Source organism: Kogia breviceps, chromosome 14, assembly GCF_026419965.1.
Source record: "Kogia breviceps isolate mKogBre1 chromosome 14, mKogBre1 haplotype 1, whole genome shotgun sequence".
NCBI lineage: Eukaryota > Metazoa > Chordata > Mammalia > Artiodactyla > Physeteridae > Kogia > Kogia breviceps.
This window is the reverse complement of record NC_081323.1, coordinates 10,589,598-10,609,571: the sequence shown is the minus strand read 5'-3', so window position 1 is coordinate 10,609,571 and position 19,974 is coordinate 10,589,598. Positions and strand designations below refer to the sequence as shown.

The window sequence follows — 19,974 nt, the reverse complement described above, 5'->3', positions numbered from 1 at the left end:
CTTTGCCCCATGATGTTTTCTTAGCCAGGAGCGCTGGCTCCATGCTGTGCACAGAGCTGATCCTGAGTGACCTTTCTGAGGATGGAGAACACAGTTCCCTCTGTCACCACAACCCGCTGCAGAGTTGGCGGGTGCAGTGCAAAATGAAAATCTGGGGCCCTTTTGTCAGAACTTACTAAGAATTTCAGGATGGTGACAGCAGAGCATCAGACCAAGCCATGAGGCCGGCCCTGCCCGTCACTTGCAAGCGTCACGCTTTGAGTGGATCTTAAGCTTGCTGCGTCTTAGTCTCCACATCTGTAAAATGGGATTTACAGTCCTATCCTCCGCATAGGATTGTCATGAACAGTGATTGAGATGATGTTAAGCTTTAGCTGCCATTATTATTATTATTATCAGTGACATTAGTATTATTATTTAATAGCTCATTATCTGTGTTGTTCCCTTCAGTGCTTCACATATGCTGCCGTGGATGAGTTTTATTTTCTTATTTATTTATTATTATTATTTTAAAATATTTATTTATCTATTTCGTTGCATGGGGTCTTAGTTGTGGCTCCAGGGCTCCTTAGCTGTCGCCCCAGGGCTCCTTTGTTGCAGCACGGGGGCTCCTTCATTGCGGCACGTGGGCTCCTTAGTTGCAGCTCATGGAATGCATGCGGGATCTAGTTCCCCGACCAGAGATGCAACCCGGGCCCCCTGCATTGGGAGCGTGGAGTCTTATCCACTGCACCACCAGGGAAGTCCCTATTTATTTATTTTTAAATGACCTTTGACTTTGTATAATTTTAGATTTGCAGAAAACTTGTAAAGACAGTACTACTGAGGGCCTCCGTGCCCCCCTTACTCCGTCTCCCATTTCCTGTTGTCTCGCGTCACCTCAGAGAACTGTCAAGACCAAGACCCCACATTGGTCCAGTACCGTTCACTGAACACCAGGCTTTGGATGTTACCAGATTTTTCTTCCTCGTCTGTTTTCTGTTCCAGGCTCCCCTCCAGGGCAGTGCATTGCTTTTACTGTGTGCTTTATTGATTTATTTAGGTCACACCACACGGCATGCGGGATCTTAGCTCCCTGACCAGGGATCGAACCTGTGCCCCTGAAGTGGAAGCGCAGAGTTCTAACCACTGGACCGCCAGGGAAGTCCCTGTGTGTGCTCTATTTTTGATGTGGGTCACAGACCTGGCCAGGGTGGGGTCACCAGCCTTGAGCCACCCCGAGACTCCAGAATGGGTCCGACCAGGCATCCTCAGCCGGAGACGTGATTGTCATAGTTGGTCTCAGGCTCCAGGGCCCTGCCTTGGCGAAAGGCCAACCCCCGGGCCCTTCCTGCTCTGCCTGCGGTGGTGAGAAGATTCGTCCATTTCCCGTTGCCTGAGTGTCTCCCGCGCGCCAGGCTCCAGCTGCTGCTAGGGCCGTGGCCCTGACGACTGGCTTGGTGCCCGTCCCGATGGAGCTCGGCCTGCTGGGGAGCGGGGGGTAACCGAGGAGAGAGGTAAACAGGCTAGGCTCCACACAGTGCTGCCGTGAAGGAGGGAAGGTGACACAGATGAAACCGGGCGTCCCTTAGGAGAGTCTGAAGGAAGGAAGGAACCAGCAGAGGAAGACTTTGGGGAAAGGCCTTGCGGGGGCAGCAGGTGCAAAGGTCTCCCATCAAGCAGGCCCTGGTGAGATCCAGGAGCAGAAAGAAGGCCCCAGGCTGGAGGGTTGTGAGTGATGGGAGGTGACAGACGGAGTTTAGAGAGTCAGGCTAGATCGTGTGGACCTGGGGTCAAACCCCCCCCCAGCTCCAAGGTGGCAGACAGCCGGCGGACAGGTGGCCGCAGCAATGTGGCCGGCGGACCACGCGGGCGAGAGCATCTCCTGGGAAGGAGGGGCGCGGCTCAGGGCGGCTGCCCATCACTGTGCGGTGGCCCAGAGCTGGGGATTTTTTTAAAGGGAAGCTTGAAATCCTTTTTCGAAAGAGAAATGGCATTTCACTCAAAACTATGGGAACACCAGCAACCAAACAGACAGCAGTACTAGTGAACTTAGCCCAGTGGGAGCCAAGCAGGACACGCCTGAGGCCTGCTCACGCGTTGGGGACGGCGGTGGCAGGGCCTGAAGGCCTCGTGGAGGAGCTGGATTTTATTCTAACTACGGTGCGGGGCTTCCTGGAGGATCAGACTTTATTTTTAAGACGGCCCCTCCGGCTGCCGTGTGGGGAATGAGTTGAGGGCAAGGGCAGAGGCTGGAGACGGGGTGGCAGTGGCAACGGACGGAGAGAGGGATTGGGGAAGAATTAGCAGAGGGGATTGAGGATGGGCTGGATGTGTCGTGGGAGGTTGGGTGGCCCCCAGCTTTCCGGTTTGGGCAACCTGGGTTGACTGAGGTTCCGGTTAGTGGGTGGACCCACAGTGAGTCACCTGACCGCTGAAAGCCTCAGTTTGCTCGTCTGTAAAGAGCCTTTGCGATCTTCCGATTGGAGTCTCTGGAATGTAGCGGGTGCCCAACATACGTATAAGTGCGTGGTAATTAGACAGTTACACTCAGTGGCGGGGTGATGAGAAGCAAAGCCCAGGTCAGACACCTCCCTCCTCCAGGAGATGTGCTGCGAGGGCAGAGGGCCCCGGGCGGTGGGCAGAGGTTTGCCAAGGTTGGAGAGATCAGACTCTGGGTCAGAGACCTAGTTCTGGAGGGGGCTGTGCCATGACTCCGCCTACCCGGTGTCCTGTCTTGCCTCCTAGACCCCACAGGAGTTTGAATTTAGTAGCCAGTATCTTGGCAGAACTTCTGGGGCTCCTTCTCTGCTGGTTTCCGTGTTAAAGCTTTTCCTCCAGCTAAAAGCCGGATCCACGGGGACCTGGGAGCCGTCTAGGGCTGCCGCCGGGGTCAGCACGGCCTCTAACAAGAGTACACTAGCTTGTCCCTGCTGCTGGGGTCCCCGCGGGTAGGGGCTCGGCCCCATCTGGGAGCCCCCAGCCCTGTTCCTGTTGCCAGGGCTGCAGCAGCCTCTGCTGCCGCCGGCAGCCGAGGTGACCGGGCCGGCAGAAGCAGGGCCAGCAGGGCTCGGAGGGGCAGGCGGGCAGCTCCCGCGCAGCCACCGTGAGGCCAGCCAGCCCGGGCCCTACGGGCAGGAGCGGACGCGCAGGGCTGCTTAAGAGAAACGGGAGGGGCTCTGCTCCCAGCTGTCAGGGCGGAAGCCTGGGGGTCCTGGAGCAGACACAGACATGGCCGGCAGGACGGGCAGGCGTGGTCTGAGGCGCAGAGAGCCTGTGACGGGGGCCGAGGAGGGAGGCCAGGACCCGTGGTGAGGGCCGTGCGGGCTGGCTGAGGCGGGGGCCGGTGCCAGGAGCTCAGAGGAGCCCGCCTGACTCCGTGTGACCCTGAGCACGCGGCCTACGCTGTCCCCTCCGAGCCAGCTTTCCCCTCCACAAAACGGCCCCGTTGCCATACCTGCCTCCCGGGCCCTGGAGTGCGCGGGAGGGGACCTCGGGCACAGGGCAGCAGCCGCTGGTCTCGGCAGCGGCCCGGGCTGGCCGTGCCCACCCCAGGGGGCCTGGGCCATGGACGGGAAGCATCCAGCTCCTCAACAGCCCCACGGTGACGTGAGCCTGGAGCCGCTGCCAGCTCAGATGCCCGCGGGGCTCGGCAGGTCCTGCGGACAAGTGAGTCAGGCCTGGCGGGGACAGTGGCAAGCCTGACGGCACATGCCCAGTGGAGAGGGGCCGGCTGGATGCACCCCACAGGAATATGGGCCCAGTGCGGCCAGGTAGCTACATTGTTCAAGAGAAACAGGAACTTGATGTTTATTTGAAGCATCCTGGTTCTTCCATGTTGGCAGGTAACTCACTTTTAAATCTGCGTTAAGCCCATCCAGTCACGCCCGCGGGCCGGACGCTACCCAAAGGCCGCCCGTTTGTGATCTCTGAAGAGGCTAAAGGGGGCGCTCCCGAGGGTCCCAACGTTGGCAAGCAGACGCTGGAGGGACATCCCAGGTCCTGGGCGAGAGCTCAGCCCCCAGCCCCACTCAGCCCCAGGGCCACCTGTGTCCTGGGCTCAGTGCTGGGGCAGGGCGGGCCTGGGTTTGAATTCAGCTCTGCCAGTTCCCAGTTGGGTGATCTTGGGCAAGTGTCTCTCTGAGCCTCAGTTTCCCCTTCTGGAAAATGGGAGTAGGGACACCTGCCTCTCTCGGTGGCTGTGGGCATGAATGGGCTGGGAGCCTGAAGGGCCCACCCACGGGCTGGGCACTCAAGAAGTGCTTACGACTCGGTCACTGTGGTTGGAGTGAGAGAGGCCGGGGGCTTGGTCTGTGCTGATGGACGGAGTTGTTTCTTCTCTGTCTGCTTCCCTCCACCCCGCTCCCAACCCAATAGAATTTTTTTATTTTAGAATCAGAGACAAGTTGCTGTGATGATACAGAGAGTTCCCATATATCCCTCACGCAGTTTTCTGTATTGTTAACATCTTGTTTTACTGTGGTACGTTGTCGCAGCTAAAGGAGCCACCTCGGTACACGGCTGTTAACTAACCTCCGCAGTTTATTCGGATTGCACTAGTTCTTCCCTAATGTCCTTTTCTGTTCCCTATCGCATTTAGTCGTCACGTCTCCTTAGCCACCTCTGGTTTATGACGGCTTCTCGGACTCTCCTTGTTTTTGATGACCTTGACGGTTTTGAGGATTATTGGTTAGGTATTTGGTACACTGTCCCTCAATTAGAGCTGATCTGATGTTTTTCTCATGGTTAGACTGGGGTTATGGGTTTAGGGGAGGAAGACCACAGAGGTGAAGTGCCCTTCTCATCACATCAGATCCAGGGGACACGCTGTCAACATGACGTAGCACTGAGGATGTTGACCTTGACCCTCTGGCCGAGGCAGAGTTTGCCAGGCGTCTCGACCACCAGGCTGTTACTCCCGCCTCCGCCCCCGCCTCCCTGCTCTACTTTGTGGAAGCAAGTCACCACGCGCAGCGCCCACTCAAGGTGGGGGGCGGTCCTGGAGGGGGCAGTGCATACGTCAATTATTTGGAATTCCATTTTACCTTTTGGAACTATTTTGAGATCCACAAGTTTTCACCTTTTTGGTGATCATTCCATTTCATCATACAAACAACCTGGGCTGAGTCCTGGATCCACCCACTTACTACCTGTGCCACCTTGGGCAACTTGCTATGAACTGGAGTGATGGTGAGAGTAATAGCACGTGTCCATCAGGCCGTGTTCGGCGTCCCAACAGAAACCTGACTAAAGTGGTTTAACTAAATAGGGTCTGTGTTTTTCCCTCATGTGACAAAAAGCCCTGAGTGGCCGGTTGATTCTCCTGGCTGCTGCCCTACCATCCTTAGCCGGTAGCTTTTGTCCTTATGGTCCCAAGGTGGGTGCAGCACCTCCAGCATCACTGCTGTGCTCCGGGCAGGACTCCATGGAGTCGACGGTATTATCCTCGTTTTACAGAGAGGAAAGTGAGGCTCAAGAGGATGAGAAACCTCTGCCTTGAAGGAGTGCTGTGAGGGTCAGAGATAATGTGTGTAACCTGGGCCACAGGAAGTGTAGCTGTTGTTTTCCCAGTAGGATGGGCCTCTCCTAAGTCCCCTGGGGCTGGAGGTGCCTGGTAACCTGGGAGATGAGGGTTGAGTCTCTGGCTACCTGAGCTTCCACCCGTGGTCAGCCTGAGGCCTCAGCCTCCCAGAGGATGACCCACACTTTGGAACCTCAGAACCTGGCCCACACGTGGGACAGCGGTGTGGCCTTTCTTTTGAGGTGGAGGATGCTTAGTGAGCCGGGACAGGCTGGAGTTGCAGTGATGAGCCAAGAGCAGCCAACCAAATAATTCTCCGGCCCGGGGACAGTCAGCAAGGTGGGCCTGGTCCTAAATCCTGCAGCCTGTGTCTGGTGACCTGTCACTTAGTGCCCACTTGCATGGGAGATACAGAGATGGGTTTGTCATTCCTGTTCTATTTAGGAAGATAGATTTAATTCTGGGGCAAACTGAAAAAACCGAGTCTGGCCTGCCCCCATCTTTGTAAATAAAGTTTTACTGGCATGCAGCCATGCCATTACTTTACACGTTGCCCGTGGCTGCTTTGGTGCTGGGAGGGCAGAGCTGAGTAGCTGTGACAGAGACAACGGGGCTTGCAAATATTTACCATCTGGTCCTTTGCAGAACAAGTACTCTGACCCTATAGCCTGAAGAGAAAGCGGTCCAGGGAGATCGGGATTGACATGTATACACTAATATGTATAAAATAGATAACTCATGAGAACCTGCTGTGTAAAAATAAATAAGTAAAATTTAAAAAAATAAAAGAGAGAAAGCAGCCCAGGATCGGGAATATGCAGCCGGGGCCCTTCCCAGAGGGAGATGCGAGGCGGCCTAGGACTCACGAGGGGCCGTGGGGGATTTCTGGGAGCAGGAGTGAGCAGATGGCCCAGGCCCTGAGGTGGGTGGGCAGACAGTGATCCGACAGGGGGGGGGGGGCTTCAGAGGAGAGGCCCTGAAGCCAGGCCGGCCCGAGGCTGCCCCTTGCCACGTGCTTCCACAGCCATCTGGGGGCTTTGTCAGGAAAGGAGCTGCTTGGCGGTGCAGACAGCCCAGAGGGCCAACCCCGAGGCATCCACCGCCGGAAGCAGCAGGTTCCAGGGAGGCGAGAAAGGTGACGTGGCCCCACGGGCCCTGGGGCCCAGAAGGGTGCACCCGCAGCTCCTCTGCCCAGCCACCGGGGGCTTCCAGATCATCTGATTTTCTAAGAGTAGCTAGCTGGCAGTCTGGTTTTCCTGAGATATCTCCTGACTTTTTACATGTTTGCAGTTAATTCCAGTTTTTAAAAATCGTGCATCCGACCGAGCACACACACGCATCTGGTGTGTGGGAACTCGGGGGTCCGGGGTGGAAGTGAGGAAGATGTGGGAGGCTGTGTAGACCCAGGAGAGCACGCCAGGCGCAGCACCCCAGCTCCGGAGGCCCTCCTCCAGCTGGGAGCTCGGGCTGGTGGGGGGCGTGGGGGACTGGGAGGGAGGGCGGTGGAGCCCTGGACCTGTGGTGTCAGGTTTCTGTGTCTCCCATCCTGTCCCCGGCTGGTGGAACCTTCCTGCCTGCAGGCGAGGGTGGGAGCGTGGAGCGGGCGCCAGGGAGTTGGACGGTCCTCCTGGCTTACCTGGCCGCCCCTGGAGAAGAATCTCAATACCAGCTGCAGGTGAGGGGGGAAGGGGAGCTCCCTGAAGTCCCTTCTGCGATTCTCCAGGACTTGGGTTCGAGGCAGGAGCCCAGCAGGGCGCTGGGCAGGGGCTGGACCTGGAGCCAGAGAGGCCTGAGCGGACCCCGGCCCTGTGGTTCCCTGGCCCCTGTGACCTCTGAGATGGGGACCACTCCTCCTGTTGCAGGCCATCCTCAGAATCCAAGAGAAAACGGGTGTGAAAGGGCTGGGTTTCCTTGGCGTCCTGGGGTGCCTGCGGCTGGGGCCTGGCCTCCGGCGTGTGGCCTGGCTCACGCTGACAACATGGGGGGCCTCTGGCTGTTTTCAGCCTCACGCGCCAGCCCTCCCCTGCTGATTCCGCCACTGGTGTCCAAGCGCTTGTCCGCGCTACTGTGGATTTATTCTTTGCTTTAGGCAGGAGGCTTGGTTGCAAGCGACAACAGCCCAGGTCACCGTGGCTTAAGCAAACAAGAGAATCCCGTGGTCTCATGAACAGGAAAGGTCCCAGGGTGACACTAACCTCGGGCAAAATTTGATTCAGGTGCTCAAGTGATACTGTCGGGGCTCCGTGTTGCTTCCCCTCCCACCTCGGCTTCCTTGTGTTGGCTTCACTCTCAGGCAGGCCCCTCAGTGTGTCAGAAGTGGCCATCAGGCTAACGGCGCGTCCTCACTGGAACCTGGGAAAGGGGGACGGGGGCAGGAAGCAGCCCTGTCCCAAGAGCCCGAGTCCCAAGGCTGCTTCTCACTGGGTGATCTGGGGTCACCTGCTCACTCCTGGACCAGTCACGGCCCAGGTGGGTCAGGCCTCCTCTCGCTCGCTCATCCTTCAGCTGTGGAGGTGGGCCGAGCAGCTCCGCTGGAGAGCTGGCAGAAGTGATCCCACAAGACGGCCAAGACGCTAATGCCAGAATGGGACGTGGAGGCTGCACAGGCCGAAATAGCATCCCACACCCTTCCCAAGCCCACCCGCTCTCCAAGAGCAGCATTTGGGGCTGAAGCGGCCACATTCGGAGACCCCTGGCTCAGCTCAGGGCCCCCCTTCCCGGCTGACTGCAGGCCCAGATCTCCAAGCAGCTGTGAGTCACTTTCCCACAAATTTTCCACGTGCCCCAAGATGTTGGCAGGGGCTTGGTCCAGGGCCAGCATGGAGCTGCACCAGCCTCTGCGGCCTTCCTCGCCACCTTCCCGGCTGAGGGCCCCTTTGGAAAGGGAAGCAAGCTTGTTTGGAATGGCTTGTCCTCGTGAGCCCCTGTAGGGTCCTGGTGAGCACGCGCGGCCGCCGTCTAATAACGCGCGGCGCCGCCTGGCTGGGCGCTGGCGGAAGACCCAGCGCTCCCCGCGTCCCCCTTCTCCTTGCTGTCTGAGTGCGGGAAGGGCGTTTCCGCTCCATCACCAGTGAAGACGCCACCGCTGCTTGCATTAGATCTCGCTGGAACTCTAGATACGATTGTATCTAAAGCTGCTAAAAGGAGTCTCTTAGGATTGCTTCTCCTTGGTTCCTTCATAATTATATTGATTTTCTCCTTTTTTGGAAGCCTGTCTCCTTCAGGGAGGAGGCAGAAGCCCCATCCCTGTTGGCAGAACCATTTGAGAAAGAACAGGGAGTCCAGAGGCCCAGGATCTCCAGGAGAGGGACACCAGCTCTGGCCCGGCCTGGCCACTCACCCTTGGGGCCCATGAGGCCTTGCCTGGGTCCTGAGATCAGGGGAGAAAGGAACCTGTCTTTTCAGGATCACCAAGTACACTTTGGCCCCCAAGCCATGTGTCAGGACAAGGGAGCTGGTCTTTGAACTGTCGTTACTTGGACGTTGCATTTTCTAGATACTACAACGGCCAGTTCTCAGGAGGAACTGGGTGAGGATATTCTAAAATGATGGCTTATCCACAGACTGCATCCCTCAGGCTGTGAGATGCATCTTGGGGCTCGTTTGCCCGTTGTGTTTTGGTCACGGCGCTGTCAGAGGACCCACAGGGGTGGGTGGCAGCCCCGGGAAGGTGCTGGGAGAAGGGGGGACACACAAGTCCCAAGTATCCCCCAGGCGGGCTGAGCCAAGAGCGACTGCCCCGGGGTTGACTGGTTGAATGTTCCCTGTGTGCCCTTTTGTGAGGCAGACCCTTGGCCGAGGTGAATTGTTCGTCCTGACTTTCCAGATGTGGCTGGAGACTCAGGGAGGTAAGCGGTCCCCAGACACCCGAGTGCGGTCCACCTTATCTGAAGCCCTTTGGTGGTTTCCTTCTGCAGCAGAGGGAGGGCTGGGGGGCGGGGTAGTTCAGGGCTTCAGGGCTCAGACATTGGAATCTGTCCACTCTCACCCCAAATCCAGCCACTCTCACCTTTAAGGGATGCCTACCTGCAACAGCTTCCACTCTGGTCCCCTGTTTCCCCTACAGTCTAGTCTCTGCTCTTTCTAAAACACTTATCACACGCACGCGCACACACACACGCTCTCGCTCGCGCTCTCTCTCTCTCTCTCTCTCTCTCTCTCTCTCTCTCTCTCTCTCTCTCTCTCTCTCTCTCCCCCCTCCCCCCAACCCCGGTCTCTTAGGATAACGTTCGTAGCTCAGCCTCCAGGAGCCCACGTCATCTGGCCCTGCTTTGCAGCGTCAGCCCTGTCTGCACTCTGACCCGGCCCGACTCCAGACTGAGCTGCTTCAGGGCCCGCGGCCCAGCACACCACTCAGCACTGCGCACAGGGCGTCCGCAGCCTGGACCACTGCACCTCCCGCTACCCCTCCATGCAGCGCCCCCGGCGGGGGGTTGGGGTCCTAGGTGCTTAGCCCCTGCATACCTCCTGATCCCTCCAGGATGCGATGGGCCTCCTCTGGGTTCCAAGGGTCTTGGTGCCTCATTGCACATTGGTGCTGTTTTCCTATTGGTTCCTTTGTCTCCAGATAGACAGGGAGCCCCATGATGGCTGGGGATGCATCTAGTTCACAGCTGTGCCCTCGGCCGGACCTGGGCACTCAGTGAGGTAGTGGTTGAGTGGACAGATGCTCGGACAGGTGGGAGGTGGGTAAGGCACCTCCTGGAGCGCGGTCTCCCCCAGCCACCCATGAAGGGGGGGATGGTCACGGTGTCACTGTGGGGAACAAGCATGGGGGTGGGTACGTACATACCCAGTGCAGCGCAGAGCTCGTGGACGGGCTGGGCTTTGGGGGAGCTGTTATTAGCTACGGGCTGGAGCCACACGCCTGTGCGCTGGCACCTGTGACTGCAGCTGAAGGCTGGGGCAGAGCTTGCCCTGGGCTGAGCGGGCAGAGGTGGCCTGGAGATGAAACAGTAGACGGAGCTGCGGGGGGAGGGCGGAAGGGTGGTGAGAGGGGCCCCAGGTAGAGACGGGCAGAGCCCTCCTCCCTCTGCGCCCTTGGAGCCCCACTCCTGCCCGTCTCCCTGCTGGTCCGCCCCGGAGCCTAGCAGACCCTCCCTCCTCCGAGCAGGTCACAGTTATTGGGGTCGGCCCTGGCTCTACGTGAGAATCACCTGAGAGCTTTGAAATACCCCGATGCCCAGGCCACACCCCAGACCAACGACATCAGACTCTGGGGGCGGGGCCTGGGCATAAGCATTCCATAACTCTCCCAGGAGGTTCCCTGTGCGGTCACATTTGAGAAGCACTGTTTGAGGCGGTCCTCTGTAAAACTGGTTTGACCTCGAGATGCCTGTGTAACCCTCAGGGTTAGTAGAGCTTGGGGAGGGTTGCTTGATGCAAAATAAATCTCCCCTCCCTAACCTCCCTGCAACAAAAATCCACACCAGAAATAAGTAAGCACTTCTTAAAATGGTTCAGTTAAAAGAAAAAAAGTAACACATGCATATGGCCCAGGCTTCAGGCAGCACAGATGGGTGCACGTTCAAAGAAGCATCGGCCTGACCCCGGCTTTCCCAGGCCCTGGCCCACGGCGCGGTCTCGGCTCGCGGCCCTTCCAGGCATGCGGTGGCATGAGGTACACCTGGCTTTCTCAGTCATCCCCCCCCCCCCACCTCAGAGCCCGGTTCTCTCCAATGCTGCGGGGGGCTCCGTGGACACGGACCAACCCTGCCGACCTAGCTCCCCATCAGGTTTCAAATGGGCTGGCTTTGGCTGTCACAGGCAGTGTCACCAAAGCATCATGGAGTCTTTGGTCACCCGGGCTATTCTCCCCGCAGAATGAACTCCTGCAACTGGAGTTCTTGGGTCTCAGAACAAGTGGCTTCACGAGGCTGATGGGGCACCTGGTTTTCTGTCATTCCAGAAGCTGTGGACGCCGGTGGCCCCGACCTTCGAGCTGCCCGCGTTGTACAGAACCGAACACTATTTTCCCGTGGACGCCGGGGAGGCGACGCGCCGAGCCCCCAGCTGCCAAAGGCGTCTGTGAGCCCTGCGGTCCTCCCGTCAGGGGCACCAGGAAGTGAAATCTGTGTGCCGTGCAGATTGGTTGTTTTGTTTTGTTTTGTTGTATTGTCGTGGATGCGTTTCCTGAATTCTCCCCCTTGCTTCACGTGGGCCCGCAGGGTTTGGAGAAGCATGTAGAACCCACAGGTGGGCAGTGCCTCAGAGATGAGCTGGAGAAGGCCTTCTCCACCGGCGTTTGTCCTGCCTGGTGTTCTGGACGAGGTGGTCACCCCAGGGGATGGGCTGTGGGGCCTTGGGTTTCCCTTTGCCTTGGAAGGGCTTTGCGCCGGCGTTGTGAGGGGCTTGCGCTGTGCCCCCAGGGTGCGTGGCTCCCGGTCCATGCGTGTCGGCTGGTTTGTGTGAACCCCAGTGCCCACCGGCCCTGTGAACCGTCTCAATAAAGGTGTCCAGGTCACCTGGGTGTAAATGCTTCCTTCATGGGTGCTCAAGCCTGAGCCTCAGAATCTGCTTATTATGAACCCCTCGCCTGAGGGGAGGGGGCAGCTCTGGCCTTCAGAGTCCCAGCAGAGTGCAGACATCATTCACATTCCCCGGAGTCCTCCAAGGTGTGTTTGCTTTAATTTCTTCTCATGTAGATGAGTTTCCTGCTATTGTTCTGAAATGCTGGATTCCTCACTTTGGTGATGGATATTTCTAGTTTCTGGAATCTCTCCGAGAGCCAAGAACACACACACACACACACTCCTGTATCGCAGACCAGCATTTGAATTTCAAGGAAATCTGACATCATGAATCAAGTGAGATAGTGGTAGCAAAGCAAAAAAAGAGTTGAGTCTTGCCAGTTGTAGAACAATTTTTAAAAAATTTTTTTTATTTTTGGCTGCTTTGGGTCTTCGTCGCTGCGCGCGGGCTTTCTCTAGTTACTGTGAGCGGGGGGCTACTCTTCATTGTGGTGCACGGGCTTCTCATTGCGGTGGCTTCTCTCGTTGCAGAGCACAGGCTGTAGGCGTGCGGGCCTCAGTAGTTGTGGCTCGCGGGCTCTAGAGCACAGGCTCAGTAGTTGTGGCGCACGGGCTTAGTTGCTCCGCGGCATGTGGCATCTTCCTGGACCAGGCTCGAACCCGTGTCCCCTGCATTGGCAGGCAGATTCTTTTTTTTTCTTTTTTTCTTTTTAATAAGCAAATCACTTCGTTTTTCTTTTCTTTTTATTAAAATTTTATTTATTTTATTTTTGGCTGTGTTGTGTCTTCATGGCTGCACGCGGGCTTTTCTCTGGATGCGGCGAGCAGGGGCTACTCTTCGTTGCAGTGCACAGGCTTCTCATTGTGGTGGCTTCTCTTGTTGCGGAGCACGGGCTCTAGCCGCACGGGCTTCAGTAGCCGTGGCACACAGGCTCAGTAGTTGTGACTCGCAGGCTGTAGAGCGCAGGCTCAGTAGCTGTGGCGCACGGGCTTAGTTGCTCTGTGGCATGTGGGATCTTCCCGGACCAGGGGCTCGAACCTGTGTCTCCTGCATTGGCAGGCGGATTCTTAACCACGGCGCCACCAGGGCAGTCCCTTAGGACAATTTTTTGAACTAAAAGATATAAGTGAACCCCTTGTTTCAAGTACAGCCAGCGTTTTGCAGAGATAATTGTTGTAAATATAATTCTTTCTTTAAAAATGTCAAGACGTTATTTTAAATTATTGAAGTAAAATTTACAGACAGAAAGGTGCACCTAAGTGTATAGGTCACTGAATTTTCACACACTGAACACATCGGCTTAACCCTCACCCTGATCTAGAAACACACAGGCATCATCAGCACCCAGAAGCCCCCTCGTGCTGCCTTCCAGCCAGTGCCCCACCCCCATCCAAGCTAACACTACCCTGACATCTCGCCGCGTAGACGGTGCTGGTGTCGCCGGCTTGTGTACCTTGTAACTGGAGGCGGAGTGGCGTGTGTATACTCAGCGTGTCGGCTTTGTGCCTGGCTCCCCCCGCGGACACTGAGCCTGTGGCGGCATCATTTCATGGCCGTGTTGTATTGATAGGGACTGTTTTTAACGACGGAAGCTTAGATCTTCCCCGTGCCCTGGTCTGCGCAGGGAGAGCAGAGATTCGATGGAAAGTTCCTTTTTCAGACAAGTGGTGAGGACACCCATTTCTGGAAAACCGGATATATGTTGATAGCTGAAGACGCCCAGGCTTCTTTCTCCTTCCAGAGGCTGAACGAAGGGTCCGGGAGAGGTGAACGGGAATGTCACAGGATTAAGCCACAGCAACAGAGGTGTCCTAAAATAGAGACCCACAGGACCGTGACTAAGAGCTTATAGGCTGTGAGGTCAGCCTGCCTGGGTGGCGCCATCATCTCCTGCACATCTCAGCTGTGTGGCCCTGGGTTAGTTGCTTAGCTTCTCTGAGACAAGCCTCAGTAAGATCTTCCACAGTAAGATACAGAGAGTAATGGCACCTGCCTGTTGGGGTGTACTGAGGAGGAAATGAGATGACCTGTGCCAGGGCCCGGCAGTGGGCACTGGGTAACAGGTGGCTGTGATGGTCACCGGGCTGGGGGGGGAAAGGCCCACTGTCCTGCGTTTCTCACTTGGCTCGTGGCATCCAAGAGCCTCAGCAGTGAGTGGCTTAGGAACTGCCTTACATTTCAGAGTAACAACGAGTCATGGGAGAGTGAGAGCTGCCAGAGTCCAACTCGCACTCTCTGGTTTTGCTGTCCTGGGACTCTTTTGCAGACACCCCCCACACAAGGCAGCGAGGAGGGGTAAGGTTGTATGACAACATCCATGGGGAAAAGGTGACTAATGAGCTAGAATTGGCCTTTCCAAGTTTCCTGGAGTTGCAGTGCCAAACAATGAACTTTCAGGGACACTTGGAGACGCTTAAGGGGAGGGAAAGCCAGGACACAGAGCCTGCCAGGAATTCCTGACCTCAGTCCTCTGAGCTGCTGGTGCCAGGTGACCTGATGGGCATCCCCCTTTAGAGCAAGTGTCGGATGTGTCCCCTAGCAAGTCAGCGAAAGCCTTGATGCTGACTTGAGAGGGTCAAACCCAAAGCCCACGGCAAGGGTCACTTTGCAGCCTACGAAAGGGTGATCGTTTTCTTTCTCTTTTTCTTTCATTGGTGGCTGTTTCTGGACAGGGGCGCCAGGGTATAGGCCATTGCAAGTCTTCATAAGAGCAAGGCCCTTTGGTCGATCATTCCCACTTTCCCCGTGGATGTGAACTTCACGTCTGTTCAAAGTAAGAGGTTTCAAGACGGTGGCCCACAGGTTGGCAGAACTGTATGGTTTGCCCTGAACTGTTTTAAAATTGTTTTCATGTTGAGACAACTGGGTAACCATCTGGAAAAAATAAAGTGAGTTCCATACCTCATTCTGTACACCAGGAACGGTTCCAAAATTCCAAATGGATTAAGGAGGAGTTAAATGTGTAAAATGAATTTATAGAATAAGGAGGCAGAAACATTGGAGAGCCATAAAAAAAATCCAGAAGCCATAAAAGATGAAGAATTGGATTATATTAAAAAATTTAAAATCCTCTGCATGGCAAAAACAAACAGAAAATTCAACCAAAAAAAAATCTTAAAACAGAACGACAAAATCCTAAGCAAATTCAAAAAACAAATGACCAAAAAGACAAAGGACAAACTGGGAAAATATATTTGCAGCTTGTATTACAAAGGGATAATCTCCCTAATATATAAACATCTCCTACAAATAAATAAGAGGAAAACCCCCAGAAAAATGTCAAAGGTTATGAATAGGTATTTCACAGAAAAGCAAATGCAAAAGTTATTTTAAAGATATGAAAAGAGGGCTTCCCTGGTGGCGCAGTGGTTGAGAGTCCGCCTGCCGATGCAGGGGACGCGGGTTCGTGCCCTGGTCTGGGAAGATCCCACATGCCACGGAGCGGCTGGGCCCGTGAGCCACGGCCGCTGAGCCTGCGCGTCCGGAGCCTGTGCTCCGCAACGGGAGAGGCCACAACAGTGAGAGGCCCATGTATCGCAAAAAAAAAAAAAAAAAAAAAAAAAAAGATATGAAAAGATACTCAACCTCAATCTGTAAGTATAAAGAATATTGAAATTAGTTTTCACTTATGTAGGCAAAAATAAAATGTTTTTGATGACACCGTTGGTGAAATTTTGAAGAAATGTGCATTCTCATACATTGGTGGTGGGACGTGATTCTCATGGAGGTCCAAGGGCAGTACCTATCAAAATTAGAAATGTATGTACCATTAGACCCCTAGGGCCCAATTCCGCCCCTAGGGATCTAGCCTCCCAATATATATACACAAGAGAAACAATAAATGCAAAAGTTTATTCACTGCTCATTGAAATAGCAAAAGATTGGAAAGAACCTAAGTATCCATCAATTAGAGATTGGTTCAGTTACAGTACCTCCATACATGCATGAATGGGTGGAATCCTATGAAGATGTAAAAATGGATTCGGAGTTCTTTATGACTTGGTATGGAGATATCACAAAAGCCAAAGTGGAGGAAAAGGTACCTGATATGCTACCATCTGTGTGAGGAAGAAAAGCATTCAAGTTCTCTGGGAGGATAAACAAATATTTGAGAATGGTGAATATCTATTGTGGGTGAGAAGTGGACTTTCCATTTTATTTTAAACTTTTGATATTTTGGTGTTTCCCTATTCAAAAAATTCAATTAAAATCAGTTGCCAACAAGTAAAAATCAGGACAGTTCACACTAAGGACTGGATTTCCAGCTTCTCTTCAAAAACTAAAATAAGGCAATATGGGGCTCATATTCTTGCAAGACAGCAACGAGCCAAAGCTGAGTCCCTTTAGCAGGGCCGCGCTCTCCGGGTCTCTCGTATCTAAGTTATCTCACTGATTTCTTTACCGCCTGGCCCCACAGGTATTTGCATTTGCAGAAGTCCTCAACAAAATAGCAGCAGACTGAATCCAGAAATATATAAAAAGGATTACACACCATGACCAAGCGGGCTCTCTCCTAGGAATGCAAGGTTGGTTTAACACCTTAAAATCAATCAGCGCAACACACTTGGAGTAATAAAAGTAAAGAGACCCCACATGGTCATCCCAAGAGATGCAGAAAAAAGCACTTGACAAAATCCAACATCCATTCATGATAAAAGCTCTCCTTCTTGGGGTGGAAAGGGGAGTTCTCAGAGAAGAGGTTAGAAGCTAGGCAGACACCCCCAAAGGGGTCTTGTTCCAGGATTACCAGTTCTCTCGAGATGACCTGTTGACCCAGGCACCTGGAGGCATCAAGGCATTTCCTTCCCATCTTAAAGCAAAATCCTGCTTTGTCTCTTTTTAAAAATAAATTTATTTATTTTATTTATTTTGATTTTTGGCTGTGTTGGGTCTCCATCGCTGCACGTGGGCTTTTCTCTGGTTGTGGCGAGCAGGGGCTCCTCTTTCATGCAGTGCACGGGCTTCTCACTGCAGTGGCTTGTCTTGTTGCGGAGCACGGGCTCTAGGCACGTGGGCTTCAGTATCTGAGGCACTCGGGCTCAGTAGTCGTGGCTCACGGGCTCTAGAGCGCTGGCTCAGTAGTTGTGGCGCACGGGCGCTTAGTTGCTCCGCGGCATGTGGGATCTTCCCGGACCAGGGCTCGAACCCGTGTCCCCTGCGTTGGCAAGTGGATTCTTAACCACTGCGCCACCAGGGAAGCCCCCTGCTTTGTCTTATGGTCAAGAGCACAACCATCTTTGGGTCTGAAAGAATTCAAAGCAATTCTGACTTGGAGCAGCTGTCACAGAATTTCCTCTGTGAGGCCTGTGTGCTCGCTGTAGATTTAAAAGCATCAAAATTCTTATCGGTGAGCGCCAGCTGGATGCATTTTAGGCTTGCGAGCAGCCGGGGAGGGGCAGTGGTCTGAGGCTTATTTCTGCCTTCTTTGCGGGGACTTCTGGCGAGCATGCTCTGCCGGCTGCGTGGGCTGCTGAGGCGGAGGGAGGAGTACGGAGCCGACCGCAGTGGGCAGGTGTACTTGGTCTGGATAATCACATGATTCCCTCAGAAGAACCAAACCAGGCAAGCCTGACTCTGCTGGAGGTCGGCCCCTCAACCGGAAGGACTTTCTCATTGGGTCTTCCAGGGAGCAGTTCCGTCATAAACGTAGCGTCCAGCATTTCGCCAGCAAGGCTCTTCTGGGGGAGCCACGCCCGAGGCGCCGGAGAGGGAGGAGACCTGGCGGAGCGCCCTGGACAATGAGGTTTGTGCTTTTCTTTTGTTGGCACCAGGGCTGGGAGTGTTTGCAGTGGTGACCCTGCCAGGGTGACCCGCGTAGGCCCGCGGTCTCATCATTGCTCCCGGGGAACCGGCGAGACATCAGGACATTAGCTTACACGCGTAACATTGTTTTCTACACACAAGTTGCATCTCTGGGTGTAGAGATGGGGGGTTCTTAGGCTGTCCGGCAAGTGCGTGTTTGTTGAATGGAGAGCAATAGAATAAATGGTCTTAAACAGGGGACCACCGGTAGCAAATACAGGAATCCGGGGCAGGCTCACGCTGCAGCCTTGGTCCCTTGTGTCCTTAGAAGGGTGGTTCTCGGGTTTGCCTGGGAACCATATTGGAGTCACCTGGGCCACAGCTCAGACCAATTGCGTCAGAATCTCTGGGGGAGGGTCTCCAGCGTCTCTTAAGTGTTAAAAATCCACAGGTGATTTCAAGATGCGGCCAGGTCTGGGAAGCCGTGCTTTGGAAGAACAGCAGTTAAGAGATTTTTCAAGGAGGTTTCCTTTGGAGAGTGTAGAGGCCCCAGTGTCTGTCTCACACCCTCCTGAGTGTAGTGGGTAGAATCGGGCTTGAGTTGGTTTCTGGTTTGGGTTGAATTGATTCCACCCCAGCTCCAGAGATGGGTATTGCCTGATCTAAGCCCATCGAGGTAATCCTAGCTCACAGTGACGCACCGAGGCTTAGGTCTGGCCTAAGCCTACCAGCCACAGAAACTGGTTCTGGAGTGGTCCGATTAGCTCCAAGTTCAGGACTCTCCCTCTGTGGTAAGGGAGGGGAAACCGTCTCTCAGGGCAGGTGAATGGGAAGCAACACGAACACCAGGGTCCCTGCTTAGGATGAAGGTGACCGTGTGGGTGGCAGGACGGAAGCACAGAGGACCTGACACCCTGCTGACATCACTGAGCGGCCTGCCCTCCTCGGCCACAGCTGTTAACCTGTGTGTCCCCTTAATGAAGCCCAATCTGAGTTGGAGTTCCCGTTGCTGCCAGTGAGAGCCCTATTTCGTAAAAAGGAGTCTAAAGCCAGGTAAGAAGAGCTGGGTAATGACTGGGCAGAGGCTTCCCTGGGAAGCACTCTGAACCAGAGCCATCTCTTGACCAATGGTTTGGTGCCACCTGGCATGCATCAGGTAACACGAGTCCGTGGAGACACATCCAGTTCTTCCAGTCTCGTCTGGGCCAAGGAAAAAGTCTCATCTTGGTGCTGGTGTGCCCTGGACCCCTCTGATTTTCCTTTTTAACAAACAGAGCAAGCCTCAGGCTCACAGCCCTCAGCAAGCAATGGCAGGCGGCACGTTTTTAGTCTAACGTTTTGTCTTGTATGTGTTTTTAGGGATGCCTTCATTAATGGCAAATTATGCTGGTTGTCCTTTTTTGTAGAGATACAGTTTTCCCTTTCAAAAAGGGGAGCTGAAACATAATAAGTATGTAAAGCAGCTGGTAGGCAGATGTGGCAAAAGTGACAGAGATGGCAATGTGAACGAGTATAGTTCGGGAAACGCTGTGCCAGGGAAACTATGATGTGTTGGTTTAGAAACCGAGGCTCACATGTCTTTGCATTCATAGCAGGGAGAGCCTTTCTTAAGACGGTAGTCTTTAGCCAAGACCAAGGCCGGATGGTGTGGCTGGGAATTCCAGGGGCTGTGGACTCAGATATCCTGGGTCCAAGTCAGCGTCTCCCCTCTGCCAGCTGGAATCTTGGGACAAGTTGGCTTCTCTGAAACTTCATGTCCTGAAACCCGAAACCTAGTTCTAATACTCCCTTTAGAGGACTTTTTGTGTGTGTGTGTGGGGGGGGGGGGGTGGTTTAGGGAATTGGGGCAAGACCGTTTTGAGGACTCAAATTATCTTGGAATCTAATGCCCTACAACTAGTCCCAGGAACACTTCTACTTCTGTGATGTTTGGAAAGTTCTTGAGTAAATATGTACTCAGGATGTGTGCTGAGCTCCAGGCATTTTCAGGAACAGTGTTGAACTCCTAGGAAAGGTGTAATCTCACCCCTGGCCTGGAGGTCCCCCTTCCTTGGAGAGCTCTGTGTTTAAGCCTCTCTCGGAGTCCTCTTCCCGGGGAAGCCCGTAGAGCTGTGCCAGCAGTTGCAGCCACCAGGAAGTCGTGCAGTGATCTTTTGGCCAATGGTCCCCAAGGCAAGGTCTTTTAATTTTTAGATTCCCAGATGGCTGCCCCACGTACACAGCTGTCACATTCTGCTCCAATCTAGATGGCAGCCAGTACA

The 19,974-nt window shown here is 54.5% G+C and overlaps 1 protein-coding gene across 2 annotated transcripts in view; it reads left to right on the top strand.

Moving 5' to 3' along the window:
* The window catches only part of BCAS4 (breast carcinoma amplified sequence 4), a 60,698-nt gene extending 48,735 nt beyond the window's left edge, over positions 1-11,963 (top strand). The window contains exon 5 of one of the 2 annotated variants that reach the window (XM_059037566.2): positions 11,409-11,963. In XM_059037566.2, coding sequence (XP_058893549.1) covers positions 11,409-11,531 — 123 coding nt within the window. In that variant the 3' untranslated portion in view covers positions 11,532-11,963. The remainder of the gene's footprint in view (positions 1-11,408) is intronic. The other variant, XM_067012366.1, reaches the window with a different exon arrangement.
* Positions 11,964-19,974: the final 8,011 nt, after the last annotated feature.